This window comes from Stylophora pistillata, chromosome 4, assembly GCF_964205215.1.
Source record: "Stylophora pistillata chromosome 4, jaStyPist1.2, whole genome shotgun sequence".
NCBI lineage: Eukaryota > Metazoa > Cnidaria > Anthozoa > Scleractinia > Pocilloporidae > Stylophora > Stylophora pistillata.
The window spans coordinates 1,825,478-1,845,216 of NC_142522.1; the positions used below are offsets into that span (position 1 = coordinate 1,825,478).

General features: G+C 39.2%; 2 protein-coding genes across 2 annotated transcripts; both read left to right on the top strand.

The window, feature by feature from the left end:
- The first annotated feature begins 2,229 nt into the window (after positions 1-2,229).
- On the top strand, positions 2,230-4,606 carry LOC111342482 (galanin receptor type 1-like). Its single transcript, XM_022949609.2, has one exon. The coding sequence runs from the start codon at positions 2,230-2,232 to the stop codon at positions 3,550-3,552; it is 1,323 nt and encodes a 440-aa protein (XP_022805344.1). The 3' UTR covers positions 3,553-4,606.
- A 2,049-nt stretch (positions 4,607-6,655) lies between these two features.
- Positions 6,656-19,531, top strand: LOC111346660 (uncharacterized). The gene is made up of 8 exons (XM_022953964.2): positions 6,656-6,747; positions 7,461-7,582; positions 10,747-11,618; positions 11,777-12,259; positions 13,019-13,102; positions 13,433-15,109; positions 15,372-15,732; positions 16,420-19,531. The coding sequence occupies exons 3-8, from the start codon at positions 10,841-10,843 to the stop codon at positions 16,463-16,465; spliced, it is 3,429 nt and encodes a 1,142-aa protein (XP_022809699.2). The 5' UTR covers positions 6,656-6,747; positions 7,461-7,582; positions 10,747-10,840; the 3' UTR covers positions 16,466-19,531.
- Positions 19,532-19,739: the final 208 nt, after the last annotated feature.

Here is a 19,739-nt window from a genome sequence, read left to right on the forward strand (position 1 = left end):
AATATATACTCTATCTTTACCGGGGCACAACGATGAACATGTGAAACATTTCGAGGTCTCATCGACAAATTTCTCAGTGTTTCTCCCAACATCCACATTTTCGCGTGAAACCTTACGTCATTCAGATTTTCTGGTATGTGATTGGTCTGTTCAATAGACCGCGACCAAACCGCAAGGACAATGAGAAAGGAATGTAGTTCGGTTGTCAGCAGCCGTTCTTTTGGGGGAGCGTTGCGTGACATCCAAAAAAAACGGCTGCGAGGGAGACTATACTCCCGCCGGAGTCACGCAGCCAAGCCTTATCCCTCGTAATGGAATTTAAAGAAGGACTTTCAACTGGTTCAAGTTCGAAAGGCGAATTATAAGGTTTTCTTTGTTTTGATGAACTCCTAAAAAGTCTAAAAACGGTGAAAAGGAAAATTACTTTGTAGACCCTTCCAGTTGCTCATCGAAAAAGGTGCGGTAGTTGAAGCTACAATCCTCTTTGAATTTCATGCGAAAGTGTAAAACGTAAGCATTTTTTAATCAAGTTTATCATAAGTGCCCCAAACAGAGAAAAAACCTATCGTGCACAAAACTTCAATCAAATGAAGGCAGCATAAGCAAAGGGTGACGTTATGTCTACCGAGTGACGCCAACAGCTTAGATAAATATTATTCACCTTAGCTCACCTTCCATTCTGATCAATATTTTACCAGTTTTATCAGAACATAAATGTCATTACAAGTTCAGTTAAATTTTCCCTAATTGACACTTCAAGCGGCGGTTACTAATAGTTAAAGCAAGCGCTTACCAATGGCCTCTCGCTTTTTGTATGTTTTTACGAGTTTATCATGGTTTCACTTTGATGAAAAGATTATTGTAAAAAATTGTGAAGTAAAACAAGCTGCCCTTTCCTCCTATCATAAAATTCTTCAGGAAAAAAACCAATTAAAAAGGCTTCGAAGGTCCTTAACGAACCTTAGTGATTAGAACGCTCCCTACTTGGGGATGAGACTAACGCAGCTGGACACAAATACGTGCCAAATTTATCGTTGTTCATCTTTGTTTGCGATAATTTTTAGCTTTATCAGTGGGACCGAGAGATAAAAATTGAAATTTGTTCCCAAAGATCGACTTAATAACCTTCCGCAGTTATTTTTGCCACTTGCCTCGTCTTGCTTCTTTTAATAATTATACTGCACATCAAGTCTGCCAATATTTGTCTAAATCCTGTCGCCTTGTACAAAAAAACTCCAAACAGGAAACTGATTAAAGATGAATCATTTTGAATTTTGCACTTACGTTTAGTTAAACCTATACTTCGTTACCCTAAATGAGCACACTGTTCGACTGAACATTAAAGCAAAACCAAAATATTCACGACGGCCAATCAAGAAACAGTAATCGAATCGTGATGAGGGTTCATTGCAAACTCCTTCAAGCGCGGGAAAATGTTCAAAGTTCCTGATTGGCTCTAGTCGTCAATCCTGATTGGTTGCGAGATGGCGGGAGTTTTCCACACCAATAGCAGAGCGAGGTAAAGCGAAACCAACGGGATTATCAAGGATTCTATTCGACACGCCAGTGAAAATTGCTCTATTTCGCATTGTCAGCTAATGCACCCGTATAGTGTTTCATCCGACTTGTATTCGCCTTTGTAAAATGCATGGGTTGATACTGTTGAAAAGACGAAGTTACTTGAAAAATTACCTGAAAAAGATCGACAAAAAAAAAAAATGCCCTAGTTCCTTCTTCATATTTTTCTGATAATTCTTAGTAATTTCTCTCCAGTAATATTCGTGAAGTTACCGTCGTAGGAAGTGTGCACTTCAAAGACTATCTCAGGTTAAAAGGTTTTTTATTTACACAGTGACAAAATTTCCTTTTCGTTGGCTAAGAAATTAAGAAGCACATCCGCATGACAATTCTTTAAATGGTGTATTTGTTCCTGAAGAGGAACTCACGCGTAAGACACGATATAATTTTCATTCGTAAGACACATATGATGACAGCTTTTGGCCAATGAGGGATTCATCTGTCCGCCCAAGGAGGAAATATGAATTATTATATTAGGTACTACGCTCCTGGTTCTGTTTAGTAACTTATTTGCTTTTACTTGTAGCAAGACGAAATAGCCAACACAATCCAGCTCTTGAGAAGATCACAATTAAGATTCCTGAGTTACAAAAACAAAACTGCAATCCCTACTCAAGTGAAGACAGACATTTGGAAAAGCCTGCTAATGAAATGAGCGAAGATAACACCAACATCTCTGAGAGCAGCAATCAAACTGAAGAAGGAACACCAAGTCTGAGTGAGGCTGAACGCACCTTTAAAGTTGTCTTCTATTGCTGTCTGTTCATTTTTGGATCCTTGGGAAACCTTCTGGTCATCTTGGTTGTAAAAAGGAAATTAAAAAACAGACGAACTATAAATGACTACTTCATTTTAAATCTAGCAGTGGCAGATTTAGCTTTCTTATGGTTGTCCCTACCTTTCTATACGTACGACCTTTATCATCCGTTTAACAAGAATTTATTTTATTGCAAACTGATTTGGCCAATGATGTCGGTTACTCTGTCTGTGAGTGTTTTCACGTTAACTTCAATGGCAATTGAACGGTGTCGAGGGATCACAAATCCTTTGCAACCAAGAATCAAGCTGCAGGCCACATTGATATGGATTTTCCTTATATGGATCTTCGCCTTCTTCACGATTGTTCCGCTAATCATTGCGGCGCGTTCGGGAGGTGTTCTTTGTACTGAACATTGGCCGAAGTTTGCATATCGCCAGGCCTACACTGCAGTACTATTTGCATTTCAATACGTGCTGCCTCTATCCATAATCGCCATTGCGTACCTGAGAATCACCATGCGTTTAATCACTTCCCGGTTACCAATGCGAACTTCAATAAACTCTCGTGGTCAGGTTATCAGACAGAAGACCAGGAGCGAAAACATTCAAATTATCCGAACTCTGGCGGTTATTGTGACTCTGTTTATGGCCTGTATGTTACCCAATCAAATTGCGTGGGTGCTTTTAGATTTTGGAGGTGCCTCGTATACAGGGCTCACTAAAGCTTTTTGGACATGCGCAGAGGCGTTGCTATTCCTACACGCATGCGTGAACCCGATTGCATATGGTTCTTTAACCGGGCAGTTTCGTCATGGGTATGCTCGACTTTTCCGATCCATCTTCTGCTGCAAAGGAAGACGCTTAGCCTTTCCCAATCCTTCTGATAACCGAACGAGCGCGAAACATTCAAGAAAAAACCACAACGGTGTTATAGTGCACGGTTCTTTAAAATGCAAGAGCGTTATTGAAAACACTAACGCTACCCAACTTAACATGCAGTCTTCTCCTACTTTATCCATAACTGGAGAAAGAACTATGCATAGAAACAGCTTATCTGGTTTCTTTCCTCAGATTTTAAAGACCACGAACATAGATGTGACAAATACAAACGAAACGAGAGATCGCGAAGCCAAAGCAGAAACGAGTTTGTCGTATACAAACTCTGCCTTGGAAGCATCTGATGAGGAAAATAGTGTTAAAGAAACAAGATTTTAAATAACATCTGTCATATCTTTCATACAATTTAAGAATCTCCTCTCTTAGAATTTGCTGAGTGAAACCATGAATAAGAGCCTATTTCCAATGGGTTTCGAAAAATTAAAAGAAAGCTAGTCACAACTACCAGAAAGGGAAGGGTTGGATAACACAGAGATTCGATGAGAACTCGAAGTGAATAGAGGCCGTGTGTCATGAAAGAAACCTCGTTAACTCGAGAATGTAACCAAGTCACGAATGGATTGTTTTTGGAGTGGTTTGGCTAGGAAGATGGCGCGCGTTTTTTTTTGACCAATGACAGACATCAACGATCAACATCAATTCCCTACTTATGTGGCCACGCCGTAAAAATTGGCTGTGAACGAAACAAGCAAGCTGAGCCATTAATCAACAAGAGCAATTAATTAATCGTAATTAGGAATATTTTAAGACCTGACGTTTAGATGACGAATGAAAGCTCCTCAATTTGCAAGTAAGAGCATTTTCAATTGAGCGTTGAAAGCCGAAACCAAAGTAATTACGTATAGCTACCAATAAGAAAATGCTTAACATTAGCATTAACCAGCTAGAACTCGAAGTAAAAACAGGCAACCTGCTTGAAGCGAGTAAAAACGCGAGTTACCAAGTTGGGATTAGTTCTAGTTTTAAATCTGATTGGTTAATGGATAGGGTGGCGTGAGTCATCTAGACCAATCGCTGAGCTAGGTGAAGCAAAGCCAAAGCAGTTATGCATCAGTTTCGATACTCAATTGAAATTGCTCAAATGATCGATAGCCAATATTCAAGTGCATTTGCATCAAAATGGTGCCTAACAAAATGAACACCAATCCCTACAAATAACAAACATCAAGCAAGTAATCATTCCTCGAGAGTGTGCCGTTAGAGGTCATAGTCTTCCTCCAATCAAACACAAAAGACCTACCTAGTAATACCATCGATCATTAAAAATTATGAAATACTTCTAAATAAACTGATAATGAAAATAGCGATGAAAAAGAGGTTCGCTCTGCGTACCGGTATTTGTGCAAAATAAAATGAATACATGATTAGATAATTACATGCATACAGTTGTGCTGCTCTTTAGATTTATACGGAAGGTTTTGCTGAATATATATGAATGGGCGGATGTAGAGGCAAGGGCGTAGCCAGGGGGGATCCTGGAATGCCCGTGACCCCCCTTGGTAGGCCTTCTTTAGAGCAAACAACTTACAATATTCAGGTGGCGAAAACGCCATGACAATATTTTGGCCGAAAAAGCCATTGTTGAAAAGCCCACTTTTTTAAAATTTGTTTTTTTTTGTGAAGTATTTTCGTCAACGGCTCTTGTATTTAGTTAATATGGGCCTTCATGCCGAAATAATACGACTGAGCCCGCTGATACACGCGGGAGACCAGCGGTGTAAATGGTGAGTAGTTTCTGTGACCCTCCCTTTGGAAAATCCCGGCTACGCCCCTGAGAGGTGTTCCAAATTAAATGTAGTGGTTTTCAAGGAAGCTGTTTGATAGTCTTTTGATATTTAAACTACGAGTTCAGAGTTTTCTAAGCAAATTAATTAGCGAGAGATTTTCCCGACTAATAAGAAGCAAACCTAAAACACATTATGAATACCTAATGACAGAAATTTTCAAATATTTAAGCAATATCGAATACAATGTTAACATGAATTCAGTTTTTGATAATTTTGGTACGAAAAACCCAACGAATTTCAACACGAGGATTTTCGTAAAATATTAATTTTGTAAAAAAAGATAAATATATTTGGGCACAACTCGCTACGAATTCTGATCGTATTTGGAGCGTTACCACATGAGGCACTCGAAATGAAACAGAAACTTAACGAGCACAAAGAGTCTAAAAAATAAACCTAAGGAAAGTACCAATTATGCATTGTAATCATTCCTGAAGAGTGGATCCTCATGCAGAAAAAAGTAAAATCGTAAAATCAATTAATTCACACTCCACCCGTGTAGCGCAGACCGCGTGTCAATCAAAAGGAAAGTGAGGATGTCGGTGAAATGTGAGCGCGTATGATCGGAAGTCTATTTTGAATCAATAACTAAGAAAAGACTGGTTTGCTAACCGTGATAGCCTTACTGCGCCACCTCAGCCCCCTCTCCCCCCCCCCCCCCCCCCCACACACACGGGGCACATGGTTTTCCACGACAATATGCATTCTCATAACGTTTGCTTTTTCCAATTGAATTGGTCCCGAATATCCATCCTGTTTTGCATGGAGTCTCGTTAACCAAATGGGATTTCCTACTGAACACCACATATCTCACCACATAATATCGACGTGGACTGAATTACGCGTCCTTGTCATATTTGTGTTACACGACGATCGCTTACCTTGTGTACCCTGTCATGCACTTTAAACTTCACAGAAACCATAACAGAATTGCATCATTTTTTATCCTGAGGTACGCACCAGACACAAAAATAAATCGAATCGCGCTTCGCATTTTTATATTCGATTATCCTCTCAAGAGATGATTGGGATGATATAGATATTGCAAATAGTTACGTATTACGGGATCGGTGGGAAGAACATGCTTTAATGGTAAATCATAAATAACGTGGTAAACTTATTACGAGTCAACTATCAATGCATGAATCCAGTAACTCTCACACTTGACCCAAGCACCCGACCTACGCGGTATTCCAATGAACCGATCTCTAGATTTCACTTCTGGCCAAACACAACTGGGTTAAAATAGGTATCCTTCAACCATATCGTCGAGCTTTACCCGTAAATATTATTATTATTGTAATTATTATTTTATTATTTTAAAATTATCGTCATGTATATATTGTATATTCTATTTGTATGACCCTTCGCTTGTATGCAGTAAGGCTTTGCGAAGTAATAAAGTAGATGTAGATGTACCCGTGAAACGGCCTTTTCAGTAGAGGAGAGATCTTTTGCATTGAATAGGGTCAGAACTTGAGTCATTGGAGTGATTTAACCGGGAACTCATAACGTGATGCAGCATAGAAGCGATAGATTTGCACGGTTTAATGTACCAAACTGAACGAGGCAAATGCTAGTTTCGCCAGCTTACATGGGAAAATCCAGTTCTAAGAGATACCGCTGGTACACCAGCGGCTCGTTCTTTCTCGAGGTATGTATTGACTGTCTGACTGCCCGGTCTCGAAAATAGCGTGCGGATGGTGTTTAAAGAGATGTTGTTAAGGTACGCTTAACTCCAGTTGAATGATCTCTGATTGAATGATGTCGTAGTGACCACAATTAATACCGAAACGTTTTCAGCTACCATAACGCATGAGCAAATAGATCTTTCGACATCATTCCAAACACACCGAAATATGTTACATGATTCAGCAGGATGACCAATTCATGTTACAATTCATTTTGCAAGATTTCAAAGATTATGATAAAAAGAAAATAATTCAAATACTGGAAACTTATAAACGAACGATCGACGTTTCGGCCATATTACACGGCCTTCATCGCGAAACTGCCGTGCGATATGGCCGAAACGTCGATCGTTCGTTTATAATTTGAATTATTTTCTTTTTATCATATTCTCAACTGAATGACAGAGACAATTCATAGCCATATTTCAAAGATTACGGAGTGAAGTTATATCCAGCTGACAAATTTTAATTCTGAATTTTGTAGACACGACTTGAAAATGAACCGAACATTTGTCTTGCCTATTCAATCCGCCAAAATACATTTATCCATATGCAAATGAAGCATACTTTTCAGCAAGCACGCCAAAATACATTTATCCATCTGCAAATGAAGCATACTCAACAACGCAAATAAAGCATACTTTTCGGACGAAATTGTGCTTCAACGCCATATTCAATTCTAGTTAAAGAGAAAAGGGAATGAAGATAAGTCAAGAATAAACCATGATTTCTGACTTTTAAATGACAGTCTCACTGTGGAACTCAGTGCCCTTTAACGCGGGACGGAAAGTGTGTTTGCCCTCAAACGAGCATACAAACATTGTGTGGAAAACAATCAAGACAATCTTTTCAATCTGTTAGAAACTTAAGGTAGGTAACTCAGTTAAAGTGTTTCCTATAGTTGTATTTCCTATAGTTGTATTTACTTATAAATGGAGAATTTTGCAAGATCGTGCTTTGGATCACGATTCGTGTCAAAATAGATAGCATCAACTGTCACTGTCTGACGTTGACTCAGAGTTGAGGAGGGAAAAACCCCCAGTCATAACCGTGTGAAATTAAAACATCATAACCATAGGAACGACACCTCACAGTCGAATTAAGTTGTTTGAGTGAAATTCTCTAAGAAAATACTGTGACTTGCTCCAATTTGGCATAATCATAAATTAAACAAGACGCTTTCTAACACCGGACACTAATGAACTCTTCATGTGACGGTGTGTCATTGTTGGCTCTTATTGTAAAGCCCTCCGACCATTAAGAGGTTAAACATCAAGGTTCCAAAATTCGCTCCGCGTATGTACTGTAGATTACATCTCCGTTGAACAGCCAACTCTATTCGACGGACTCGGTAAACTTTTGGTCTTACTGAACTTATTTGGACCCAAATCTAAAGTTCCATCATGTATGATCCGCCTCCGTAAAACCGTGACCCTCAGTTGAAATTATATTCGATTTTATTATCCAACTACACCTAGACGAGTACGAATAACGCCATAAACGAGTACAAATATCACGCGGTATTTGTACTCGTCTATTGTAGTACCGGCTAAACAGGTTTTCTCGCATCGCGCAGGCGAAAAATTGGTTGTTGTTACAAAAAAAAAAAAGTGGCGGACAATTTGAATCATATTTCCGACGACGAAGAGTCAGAATGGATGGCCAATATAGATCTAAGTTCATTTGATGAATCGACCGAAGAAAAAAAGCTTGACGACCAGAAAATTTCTTCATTTAAAAAGATAAATAGAAAAAGCAACACAACAACGAGCCAATTCCATTCCGCTTCGCAAACTCCTGTCAAGCACTCCCCGTAAATAAATATCCGCGAAATTCGTCCACTGAAACAACAGTTTGGCGCGTTGGATAATAAATAAGTTATTAGACGTTTTGTTGTGTAGTATCGGCGAGTATTTTTACTCGTTATTTGTATTTTGACTCGTCCTACGAGCTCGTCAAAATACGACACAACTCGTAAAAATACTCAGCGATACTACACAACAAAACGTCTAATAAGATATATAAACTGAATGGTCTGGGAATAAGCGTATTCATTCCATTGTGGTTAAGTAAACTCTCGCCGGTGACAGGCAAACTCAGTGTTTTGTTTTAAAGAGCAGCGAAACTCTAATTTCCAGATCATCATTGATTATTCATTTAGGAAGACTGCGTGAACTTCAAATAATTTTGATTTATTATCCAACTACACTTCTTAGAGTACGAATAGCGCCATAGACGAGTACAAATATCACGCGCTATTTGTACTCTAGAGTGCCGGTTAAACAGGTTTTCTCGCATCGCGTAAGCGAAGAATAGCCCATTTCCGAATTACCCTTGGCCTCTTTTTCAAAACGAGGCCTGGTGCTCAACCATTCTTGTGAAAGTGAGTTTAATTTTCATGTGAATGAAAACTTATAATCATATGAAAGGATGAGCACCAGGACTCGTTTTGAAAATGAGGCCAAGGGTAACTCGGAAATCGGCTATTGGATTGCAGTTACGAAAAAAAATATTGGCAGACAATTTGAATCATATTTCCGACGACGAAGAGTCAGAATGGCTGCCAAATATAGATCCAAGTTTATTAGATGAATCCAAAGAATAAAAACAGCTAGACGACCAGGAAATTTCTTCATTTATAGAACAAAATAGAAACAGCAACACGACTACGCGCCAATTCCGTTCCGCTTCGTATACTTCTGTCACACACTCCCCAAAATAAATAACCGCGAAATTCGCCCGCACCGAAATAACAGTTTGGCGTGTTGGATAATAAATAACTTATCAGACGTTTTGTTGTGTAGTATCGCTGAGTATTTTTACTCGTTATTTGTAGTTTGACTCGCCATAAGGGCTCGTCAAAATACGGCACAACTCGTAAAAATACTCAGCGATACTACACAACAAAACGTCTAATTAACAATTATTCCACGAGCGCGCGTTGGATATGAGATGATAGATAGCCAACGAGGCGCGTAGTGCCGAGTTGGCTATAATCATCTCATATCCAACAAGCGCGAGTGGAATAATTATTTTATTAAAAACGTTAAATTACATTATTAAATTTTATTAAATTCTTAGCTCCCTTTTAATTTTAAGCTGACACGTACGCTTATCATATTTGTAGATTATGGTATATTGGCTGATATACCATAATGGCTAAGCCAATAAAAAGTCTTGAATTGCATTATCCCATGATCTAGTTTTTAATAAAAAGATATATGTCATATAACTGTAGTTTTTAGCACGGAGATGTAAGATTCCGCAATTGTAATGTTATAGGAGATATGTTAAGGAAAAACTTCTCCAAGTGTTAGGTCTCTTTGTTTTCCCAAACTTAAGATAGTCGTCGAAATGTTTTACGCAAATTTACAGAGCCGCAATGTTGGTGAGTAACTTTGGTCCACTAACTGGGCGGCCGGAAATAATGTAAAACATCTGGAACTTACTTTGGCTATTCAGCCCACTGATTATCTAAGCTAAACCAACAAACATGTAGAAAAACACTTTTTCGAAGGCATAATTTCATAAAAAGACTAAAAATCAACAGATAGATCTATATTTTTCAACAAACGCGATCGGAGCTGTAAGTCACACAACCCACTGACCATAATTCTGAACTACAAATTGCGCTGGTTTCCAAACCAAGCACCCTTTTGAGCTGAAAATGTTGAAAATAGCTACAACTTTAGACCCCCCCCCCCATACCTGATGAAGATAAAATTTTCGTGGCTCTATATTCTTGAATATTTTAATTTGAAGATGTCATGTGAAAATCAGCAATTCTGTTAACATTTTTAATTTTTTGATTATCAATGTATTGTTTGCCTTGGTATTACTAAAGTAGCGTTGGGTGAAGCAAATTTCTTGTTTCACGTACGTTCTGTGAATTTAGAAGAGGATTTAACGAAGGGGACCAGTTATGAAAAAGTAAGGACTTTCCTTTAGAAAACTTTATCCTACGGCTCTTTCTCGATTGACACCAAATTGCAAATCAAAGAATATTTCAGGATCTTTTAAAACTTTTTTGGCAGGAAGATCGGAACCGCTGATATGTTGTAACGACCCAAGTGCAGTGTTTATTTTGCAGAAGAACTGAAACTTCCTTCTCAGAGACGCACTAGCGAAATGGCGACCGCTTCTGCCACAGCTACTCAAGCGCTCCGTTCAACAGATGAAAAAGAGAATTATCAGCGTCTTTTCCGGCTGATTATTCGTGCTGGTACCGAGTTATTCCGAGCACTGTTAGACGTCTATTATCCACCAAGTAGTCTTGGAAACAAACTGAGTGAGTCCGGTACCAGGCGAAAGTTATGCAACGCTCTCCTCAAGCCTCAACGTGATCTTGTTTATCCACCATCAGGATTGTGTGGAGAATCGAGAAACTTTGACATAAGCCTTCTTTCTACACTTTTAAAAATTCTTTGTCAGACACAACTACCTCCTTTGCCCAGTGGATGGGATAGTCCCCCAAGTAAACGTGATTTAAGCTTGACTGCGGACATCGTCAGAATTAAGTTCTACCGCAATGATATTATCCACAAGTTTCACCGAGCAGAGTTGAGTAATGCAGAATTTTGTTCCCTTTGGGATGAAATCAAAATGTCCCTCCTACGTATTGCTTCCTTTATCAGCGCAGAAGCAAGCCATGAATGGGAAGAAGCAATCGAAAGGTTGCGGCATGATCCCTTAACTCCAGAGGCTGAAAGGAATGCCGAGGAACTACAGAAATGGTATCACAAGGACATGGACACAAAAGAATATCTAGATGCAGGATTAGCTCGAGTGGAGAGGCAAGTTCAAAGTTCCTGTGACAGATTAGAAAGAAAAATCCAAGACCAGACGAATGAATTTGAACAGCTTCGTGAAGTGGTGACGAGTCGGGCTAACCCTTCATTGGCGGGAGGTCAGTTTAACGAAGAGGTCTTTTTTTACCATAAGAAATACTTTGAATATTGAATTGCATAGTCTACTTCGCCATTAATTTATTTAAATCGATCCAGATCAACGTTCAAAAGTTGTTATAGTTACGCATTCTGACTCGGATAATTCCTCTCACTACAGCTTCTATCCGTATTATCATCGATGTCAGAGCCACGACAAGTCGCAGCTCTCCGGAGGAGCCTCCGGCGATGATGGTGTCCTTTCATGTACCGCCAACTGCTTCAGCTGACGAACCTCCTGCGACTGCGACAAGCACAATTGTTCCGCAGCTCATACAAAGAATAGTCTCGGAATTATCTCGACATTTTGATCCGTCAGTAAATGAGGAAAACCAATTTGTTCAACATCTCGAAGATGTTAACCAAGTCCCTATTGTAAATGTCAACCGCGGTAGTTTGGTACTGACAGTCAAGTGCACCTCATTGGAAATTCTAGAACGACTCTGGCAAGATTACTCGAGTGGTCATCTCGGTGAAGTTGCTCAAGAATTCCTCGTGACTGAGAGAATGCTGGAGGATCTTGGACTCGTTGAAGTAAAACTCAAAATCACTATTTTGGAGGAAGATTACCGAGAATGTCGGAGGCACTTTACCAAATGTGCAGGTGTGAAACTAATTACCAGTTGCTTTAATGAAGGTCATGTGCATTCCTTTTTACCTTATATGGCTAAGTGTTAGGGGAAATGGATTCTAGATCAGACTCCCAAATGTTGTTTGATATAAATTTAAGGGATTTTATTAACATTTATTATATGGCTGTCTCACAAGGACTGGGAACTACCGAGTTCACGAATTTGATTTACTGAAATCAATATTGAAAGCGGTCTAGATTTTCCCATCTAGACCGGCATCTAGACTGGTCTAGAAAAAAAAGGTACAAAGAATATAATAAAATTTGCATATAAGACAGCCAAATAATAAACATCTTATGAACCGAGCTAGGTCGGTCTGTATGGGAGAATCTTGACCTCGGTCGTTGGTACAGACCTCTCTGCGTTCAGTCTGTACTGGCGACCTCGGTCAAGATTCTCCCATACAGACCTCCCGCTCGGTTAATAAGAACTAAGTAATAAATAAATATTGTCCAGGCCGAGTGTGACAAAGCCACCGAAGTTTCTATTAATATTTGAGAGCTAACTGCATTTGTTTGTATTATTTTTCTCAAGTGCGTCTACTCCTAACGTGAGGGTCTTAAATGAGGCCGGTGTCGAGTGATATGGAGGAAAATTCGGTCTTTGCTGTTGAGTGGGGTGATGGGGAAAAAAATTATTTTCTGACCTTCAACTGTCTTCGGTTTGTAGATCCTCATAGACGCAAGTCTTATCTGCTTCCATTTATTTGTTACTTGTGACGTCTTTACCAGGTTCTGATTACCTTGACGAAAGAGAAGCAGAACAAAAAGAAGTTTGCAGGGAAGAGGAATACATACCCTCTCCGCATCCCACAGGTATTAAATTGTATCTTTTATAAATCCAAGAATAGTGATAAATTTCCAGTCACGCAATTTTACCCGATTTCTGCACTGAAAAACTCATCTTTGAACAAATAAAAACCAAAAGAACAACTTAGATCTGTACGATAATTCAAATGGATGGGTTAAAAGTGAGAAATGAGAAAGAAAAAAAACTGGATAGCAGCCGTTAAGAAATAGTCACGACACGGAAGATAAGCTTCTCGACAACATTGTTCCAGTACCATGACGACAGACGTATGTCGCAAAAAATCTGGGGTTACACAGACGTGGATAACGAAAAATACATAATTTCCTATTTTTCAGACTTCCGTAGCGGTATGTCTTTTCTACCAAGTCCTATTAGACATTTCGTCAGCCGAAAGAGAGAACTCAGCGAGATAAAACAGTCCTTTTGTAAGGACGAGCCAGAGAACGACTGTAGATGCACCCTATTACTTGGGCCTGTCGGTATGGGGAAAACGTCAACTGCAATCAAGGCTGCATTCGAGATACTAAATGCCAATTTCGATATCGTAGCTGCGTACGTAAACTGCAGGTTTGTGACCTCCCTTGATGACCTTGCCGGAAAAATTGTCAAACAGCTGTACCACTTCCCTTTGAGCGAGCCGCCAATTGGTAAGATCAGAAGTCTTCTCATTGAAGAGGAGAAGTTCCACTCTCTACTGCTGCTCGATAACTTCGAATTCTTAACTCCGTTGGACAAGGAAAGAACCATGGGGGTACAAGTTGAAAGAAAATTTCCATCTGAAAACACAGAGATCATGAAGTTCGTCAGAGATATCGCGGCAAAGTCAAAAAGAGCACATCTGCTGGTGACCTCAACGAAGAATGTCGATATCCTTCAGGCTGGTCAACGGTGCATAAGGTTGCTTCCTTTCAATGAAGATGATTCATTTCAGTTGTTGAAGAAGATCTATGGTGACACCCCTCTGCAAGAAGAAACTGCCCGCAAAATAGCCCATTGTTGTGGCGGTATTCCATTCGTCCTGTTTGCCTTGGCCGCGTGGCAGGATAACCCATCAGATCTTCTGGAAATGCTGACGAATCTAAATCGTAAAGAAAAGTTTGCCAGAATTTCAGATGCAACTGAAGATGAGAAGATAGACGTTTGCATCGACGTTTGCTTCAACAGACTAAATACACACCACCAAAATACCCTTGTGTCTCTAACAGTATTCAGAGGTCTCTTCACCATTTCAAGAGCTTCAAGAATCCTTAAGTCTGCTGAGTTAAGGGGTGCGATAGAAGAATTGGCAAGGAAGTCGTTCCTGGAACAGCACATGTCCAACTCCTATCATTACAGTATCCTCACAGTATACAGCCTCTACTGCCAGAACAAGATAAAAGAAGCAAGTTTCCGTGAAGTGTTTTCCGAAGCTCGAAAGATGTTCATCAATTACGTTCTTGCTTTCCTTGAAGAAACCTTCAAGAGCTTCCTGAGCACTGATGTCTCAAACGCTATCGTGGCATACCGACACGAAGACGAAACTATTATGCAGCTCATCGATTGGTTAGGCGAAAATGGTGCCATGGGGGAAGATCAAGAGAAGAGGTGCATCGATGTCTTCAATAAGGTGGGAGAACTGCTTGCCAAAATGATGGGAAAGAAAACATTTGACCGTGCCTTCACATCAGTAAAAGATAAGTGCAAAGAAAGTAAAGATCAAAAGAGATTGAGTGAATGTCTCACTTCTCTGGGAATCAGGGAAGTGTTCAGCTGTTGCTGTTCTCCAGACCTGTGCGATGAAGCAGCTGGACGAGCCAAGCCGTATCTGTTGGAGGCCGATAGAATCCAGAGTGACCTTGGTATCACCACTGGTAACAGTCGAGCTCAATGTCTCGCCAAACTTGGTCGGTGTCTGGTAAAGGAACACAGCTTCACTGAAGGAAAAGAAAAGATTCAACAGGCGATCGAAATGCGAAAGGCACGTGGGGAAGCAGACATTGTTATGCAAGGCGCAACATACAATGACCTAGCAGGTGGGTTAGGTGTAGTACTTAAATTTTCTGTTTAAGCTGAATCAGCCGACAGGAAATTCCACTGAGCCTTATATACAAATTTGTCTGATTTAGAGAGTTTTACCCTTCCCACCTTTGCGAGTTCGCCCCCGATAGTAAAATAAGCTCGCCCTAACCATTATCAGTTCGAAAAAAATGTTTCAACTTGTTTCCTTATCATAGAACATATTTCTTTTCTGCTTCCAGAAAACAAGAGTTTGAATTTTTTTTTCCTTTTTTGTAGTGGCTCTCTCCCTTGAGGGAAACCATGAAGAATCCATTAAGGTGAGAGAAAAGGAGACGTTGGAAATTTACAGAAAACACTTAGGAGACCGGCATCCCTTTACAGCAACCATCCTAAACAATCTGTCCAACAACTACTCTGCCCTTGGTGAGAACGACATCGCCAAAAAATATTCAGAGGAAGCACTGAAGATTCGTCGTGAGCTGCTGAAAGACCATTACGACACCGCTAAGTCTTTGTTTGACCTTGGGATGGTTTACAAAAGGAAGGAAGAATTCAAGGATGCAAAAGCTTGCTTGGAAGAGTGTCAAAAAATGCAAAGGGTTCTGGATGACCCTACCATGATCGAAGAGCTTATAAGGTTAGTTAACATAGTAGCTCTTAACTTTGCGGGAGGGCTTGTTGAGGGACCAAAACAGCCTGCGTCTTTTTCTGGCTTAAAAAACATTTTTGTCTGAAACAAGTCTCATGAATTTACCAGCTCCCAATTTTACATCACGGCTAAAATAAGCTCCCAGCTTAAACATCTGAGCGTTGGTTAATATCTAGCGTGAACAAACATTAAAAATAGAAGAACTTACCACTTGTTAACAGAATTGTTACTTCTTTGGTTTCGTGGAATGCTTCAAATTTCCTTAAGACTCAAGACAATATACTGTACTAAATATCATAGTCAAAATGGTTAACGTTTCCACTCCGAATCGAGAGGCCCAAGGTTATGATAACGCTAACGATAACGATAACGAAGACGATGTGGATAACGATGACAATAACGATGACCGTAACGATAACGTTAACGATGTCAATGACGATGCCGATAATTACAATGAGAAAAATAGGGATGACTGTGACGGTGACGATGACGGCGGTTAACCGATAGACCAACATGGTGTCCAGATGGTGTTAATTAATCTTGGCTAATTATTTCAAACGAAACCGGGATTAGCTCGGGCAAAGTGAAGCAGTTGCCTCCTATCCAGTCTGATATCTAGAAGAATATACACAATCTAATAACCTATCTCTTATCTTAAATGATCTCTTTGAACAGAACCATAAATGAATTGGAACGCATGCCCAGAGAAGAAAAAGAATAACTCACAAGATCAGTTGATGTTGGTGTTTCAGGAAAGTCAACTTAAAATATCTTTTATGCAGTAAACGTAAGGGTGACACAGAAAACTATTTTAAAGTAACTTGTAACTCTGGGTTCTACTTTTGATTAGGTAGTTAGATTTTCGGATGAGCTTATTTTACACTAGTGATCAATCGTATGCAGCAAGTCTGAAGGGTTTCACAGGCATTGATCATGATTTCGCCACTAAGTTTAACTGTGAAAAAGACGAGATTATCCTTCTCCTTCAAACTACTTGCTTTGGGCTCGATGATGAAATTTCCGTTTTGCTGTACCTTTCTATGTGAGTCACGCGTACTGTAACCGTTATTCAGCCTTGCTGTAAACTGTTTCGTGGTAAGCATGCACATTTGCTTTTCTACAAAATTAGTGCTTTAAAGTAAACAGAGTTAAATTAATGTTTTGTGATCGCATGGAAGCAATCCCACGAATTCAAACCTAACTTTCCGTATCTGTGAGCTTCCCTTACCGAAAATTCGCCCCCCCCCCCGCCCATGGGTGACGGGGTCGATAAGCAGGTGCAATATATCGAGGGAGATTAAGGCGCTATGAACGGTCATGAATTTGAAAAATATTTTGCATACGTACAGGTACCGTCAGATCTAGCCTCACCATGCAGTACAATGACGGGAGCCATTAGCAAGCTCCTGATATCGAGTTATGCCGTTCTGATCAGTTTAATTGATACAAACCAAGTCAGTGGGGCCTTAATAAAATCCCTTCCATCCTGTGATACATCCTCTGGCAGTGTTGGCTCATTTGATTTAGATCCAATACTAAACATAGCCGCTGTTGGATCAAGGTGACCCGGAGGAGGACGTCCGGTCAACATTTCCACGACCGTATAACCAACACTCCTTTATGAAAGATGAACAAGACTTAATTTGCACGGATATACGACAAGAGCATACAAAATGAATAGGAGCCAATGCCAAAAAATTGCTTACTTTGGGAATCTAGCTTTTTTTTGGTTGTTAAAAGTGACCAAGCGAGTGGAGGGTCGAAATTTCCCAGATTCGTCACCATTTTTTTACAGTCTCTTGCCAGTTTTTCTTCACCCGTCTTTTTGACAATCTCAAAAACATAAATAAACCAAACAAATTATGCTGCTGACTTTCAAACCTACCAAATGTACTTGAACTTGAACTTGAACTTTATTTTTATTTAGACACGGTAAATCTATCAGATAAAATAATAATATTATTACAATCTATTATTACAGTTACAATCTATTTTAATCTATATAAACATGATCTAAAATTTAAAAGTAAAATAGAAAAAAATAAAGAAATTCTGCTTTACATAGATGCCGTGTGTGTTTTGTCGATTCAGAGGAAGAAATTGCGACAACCATTTCGGAAGGATTGAAGTGATTTTGCTTGCCGCAATTCAGGGGACAAGCTATTCCAGATAACCGCACCGTTATAGCTAAAGCTATTTTTCAGGAAATTGGTGCGAGGCAATGGAACAGCTAGTTTGTTTTCAGAGTTCCTTAGATTATATGGAGGATCATATTTAGTGAAAAGAGAACCAAGATAGTCGGGCGCAAGACCATGTATAGATTTATAGAACATGGTGGCCACCTGTATTTGTCGCTGAGTATCTAACCGTCTCCAGTTAAGTTGCACAAAAAGAGGATCAGCGCTTGTGTCATAACTGGAGAAGGTCAGAATACGGGCCAACTTTTCTTCCATATCCTTCTCCCCAAAATGTCTCTGGTGCCATCCAGTGAGGAGTGCCACATTGAGAAACAAGATTTGTTTTGCTTCCGATTTTCTGAAGTAAAAAAAGCGAAATTTCGATAACGAGTATAAATACTTTAAAGACTCAGTCGCATGAAGAGAACATCGTTCAGAAAAATACCACTTCAGTTTTAAATTCTTTTCCAATGGATCCGAATAAAAATAACAATTGAACAATTATTTCATTTGTCTGAGGAAAGCTAATTTCACACAAATTCCAACTAGTGAGGAATTCTCAAGACTGACTGACTAATGAGATGCATCATTATTCAGAGTTTACGTTCTTCTATATTCAGTTCCTCCAGTTTTCAACCCAATTTGAAGTTTGCTTGGAAATCTTAGTTACCTGGAGTGTTGAATAACTCTTACGGCATACCGCGTGTAGAACCACTGTTTGCAAACGTTTTCAGTCACTTGAAGGGTTTTCATTGACTTAAAAAGTCTGCATCTTACCTGAATAAAATTTGATAAGCCAAAGTCAGCCAGTTTTATGTTCCCATGGAGATCAATCAGAACGTTTGATCCTTTGCGAAAAAAGGCGTAAATTCAGGGTTGCCTCATAATAACCATATTCACATAATCATTAAAAAAAAGCACTAAAAATGATGCAACGAAATAATCTATAAATGTTTAATGGGTGACTGGGGTTTGTCTAAGGGAAAGAATGGATGCCATGCGGTCTGAAATTTAATGACAAAAGAGACATTCTCAAAGATTTTGTGGTAATTTGCTATTTCTATAATCAACGGAAAATGAAGACTTGATGCCGAAAAAATATAGTTTGTCCAGAATGAAAATTTTCTCGGATCTGAATTTGACTTCTAAAACCCACTCTCATTCTTAATGCTATTATGGATGTGGATGAATATTCATCAACAACGATCGATACCTTTAATGTCTCTGTGAAAGACATTTTTTTGAATGCAGGAACCACACTCCGTCCAACATTTGTCTTGTGAAATTTCTTGATTCACATTCACTGAAAAACGTCGTCATTTTTAGGTAACCATACAATGATCCCTGTTAATGATTTCAAACTGTGTTTGAAATAGTTTTAGTTGTTGGTGGCTAACCTATTCCCAACAGGTGTTATCTTAAAGACTGACGAAAGGGACAAAATGAAGAAGAAGAGAATAAATCAAGTGTCAAATCAGTTAAATTTTAGAATGTTACAATTTTACATTTTAGTAGTATTTAGAATTATACTTGTAACTCGAAGATACTAGCTTATCCTTTAGCTACTCCAAATTATATTCGAGATTAAATAAAGTATATGTATGTATGTATGTATGTATGATTTTCATTGCTTAAGGAATGTCTTATCAACAATCTAAACTATGGTCAGACTAAATTTTATCGACTGATTCAACCGGCTCTCATTTCGCTTTCTAACAGTAATACAACTTAGGAAGAAACATCGATCAATCTTGACAAACTTCTAACCAAAATTAGCAACTTGCTTGAAAATACGTTTCCACCCGAGAAAGACCAGTG

Bases quoted from the DNA above. Each gene is read 5' to 3' on its own strand.
- LOC111342482 (XM_022949609.2), top strand. From the start codon at position 2,230: ATGAGCGAAGATAACACCAACATCTCTGAGAGCAGCAATCAAACTGAA.
- LOC111346660 (XM_022953964.2), top strand. From the start codon at position 10,841: ATGGCGACCGCTTCTGCCACAGCTACTCAAGCGCTCCGTTCAACAGAT. The intron at 11,619-11,776 runs GTCAGTTTAACG...CTCTCACTACAG, and splicing joins TAACCCTTCATTGGCGGGAG to CTTCTATCCGTATTATCATC. The intron at 15,110-15,371 runs GTGGGTTAGGTG...CCTTTTTTGTAG, and splicing joins AACATACAATGACCTAGCAG to TGGCTCTCTCCCTTGAGGGA.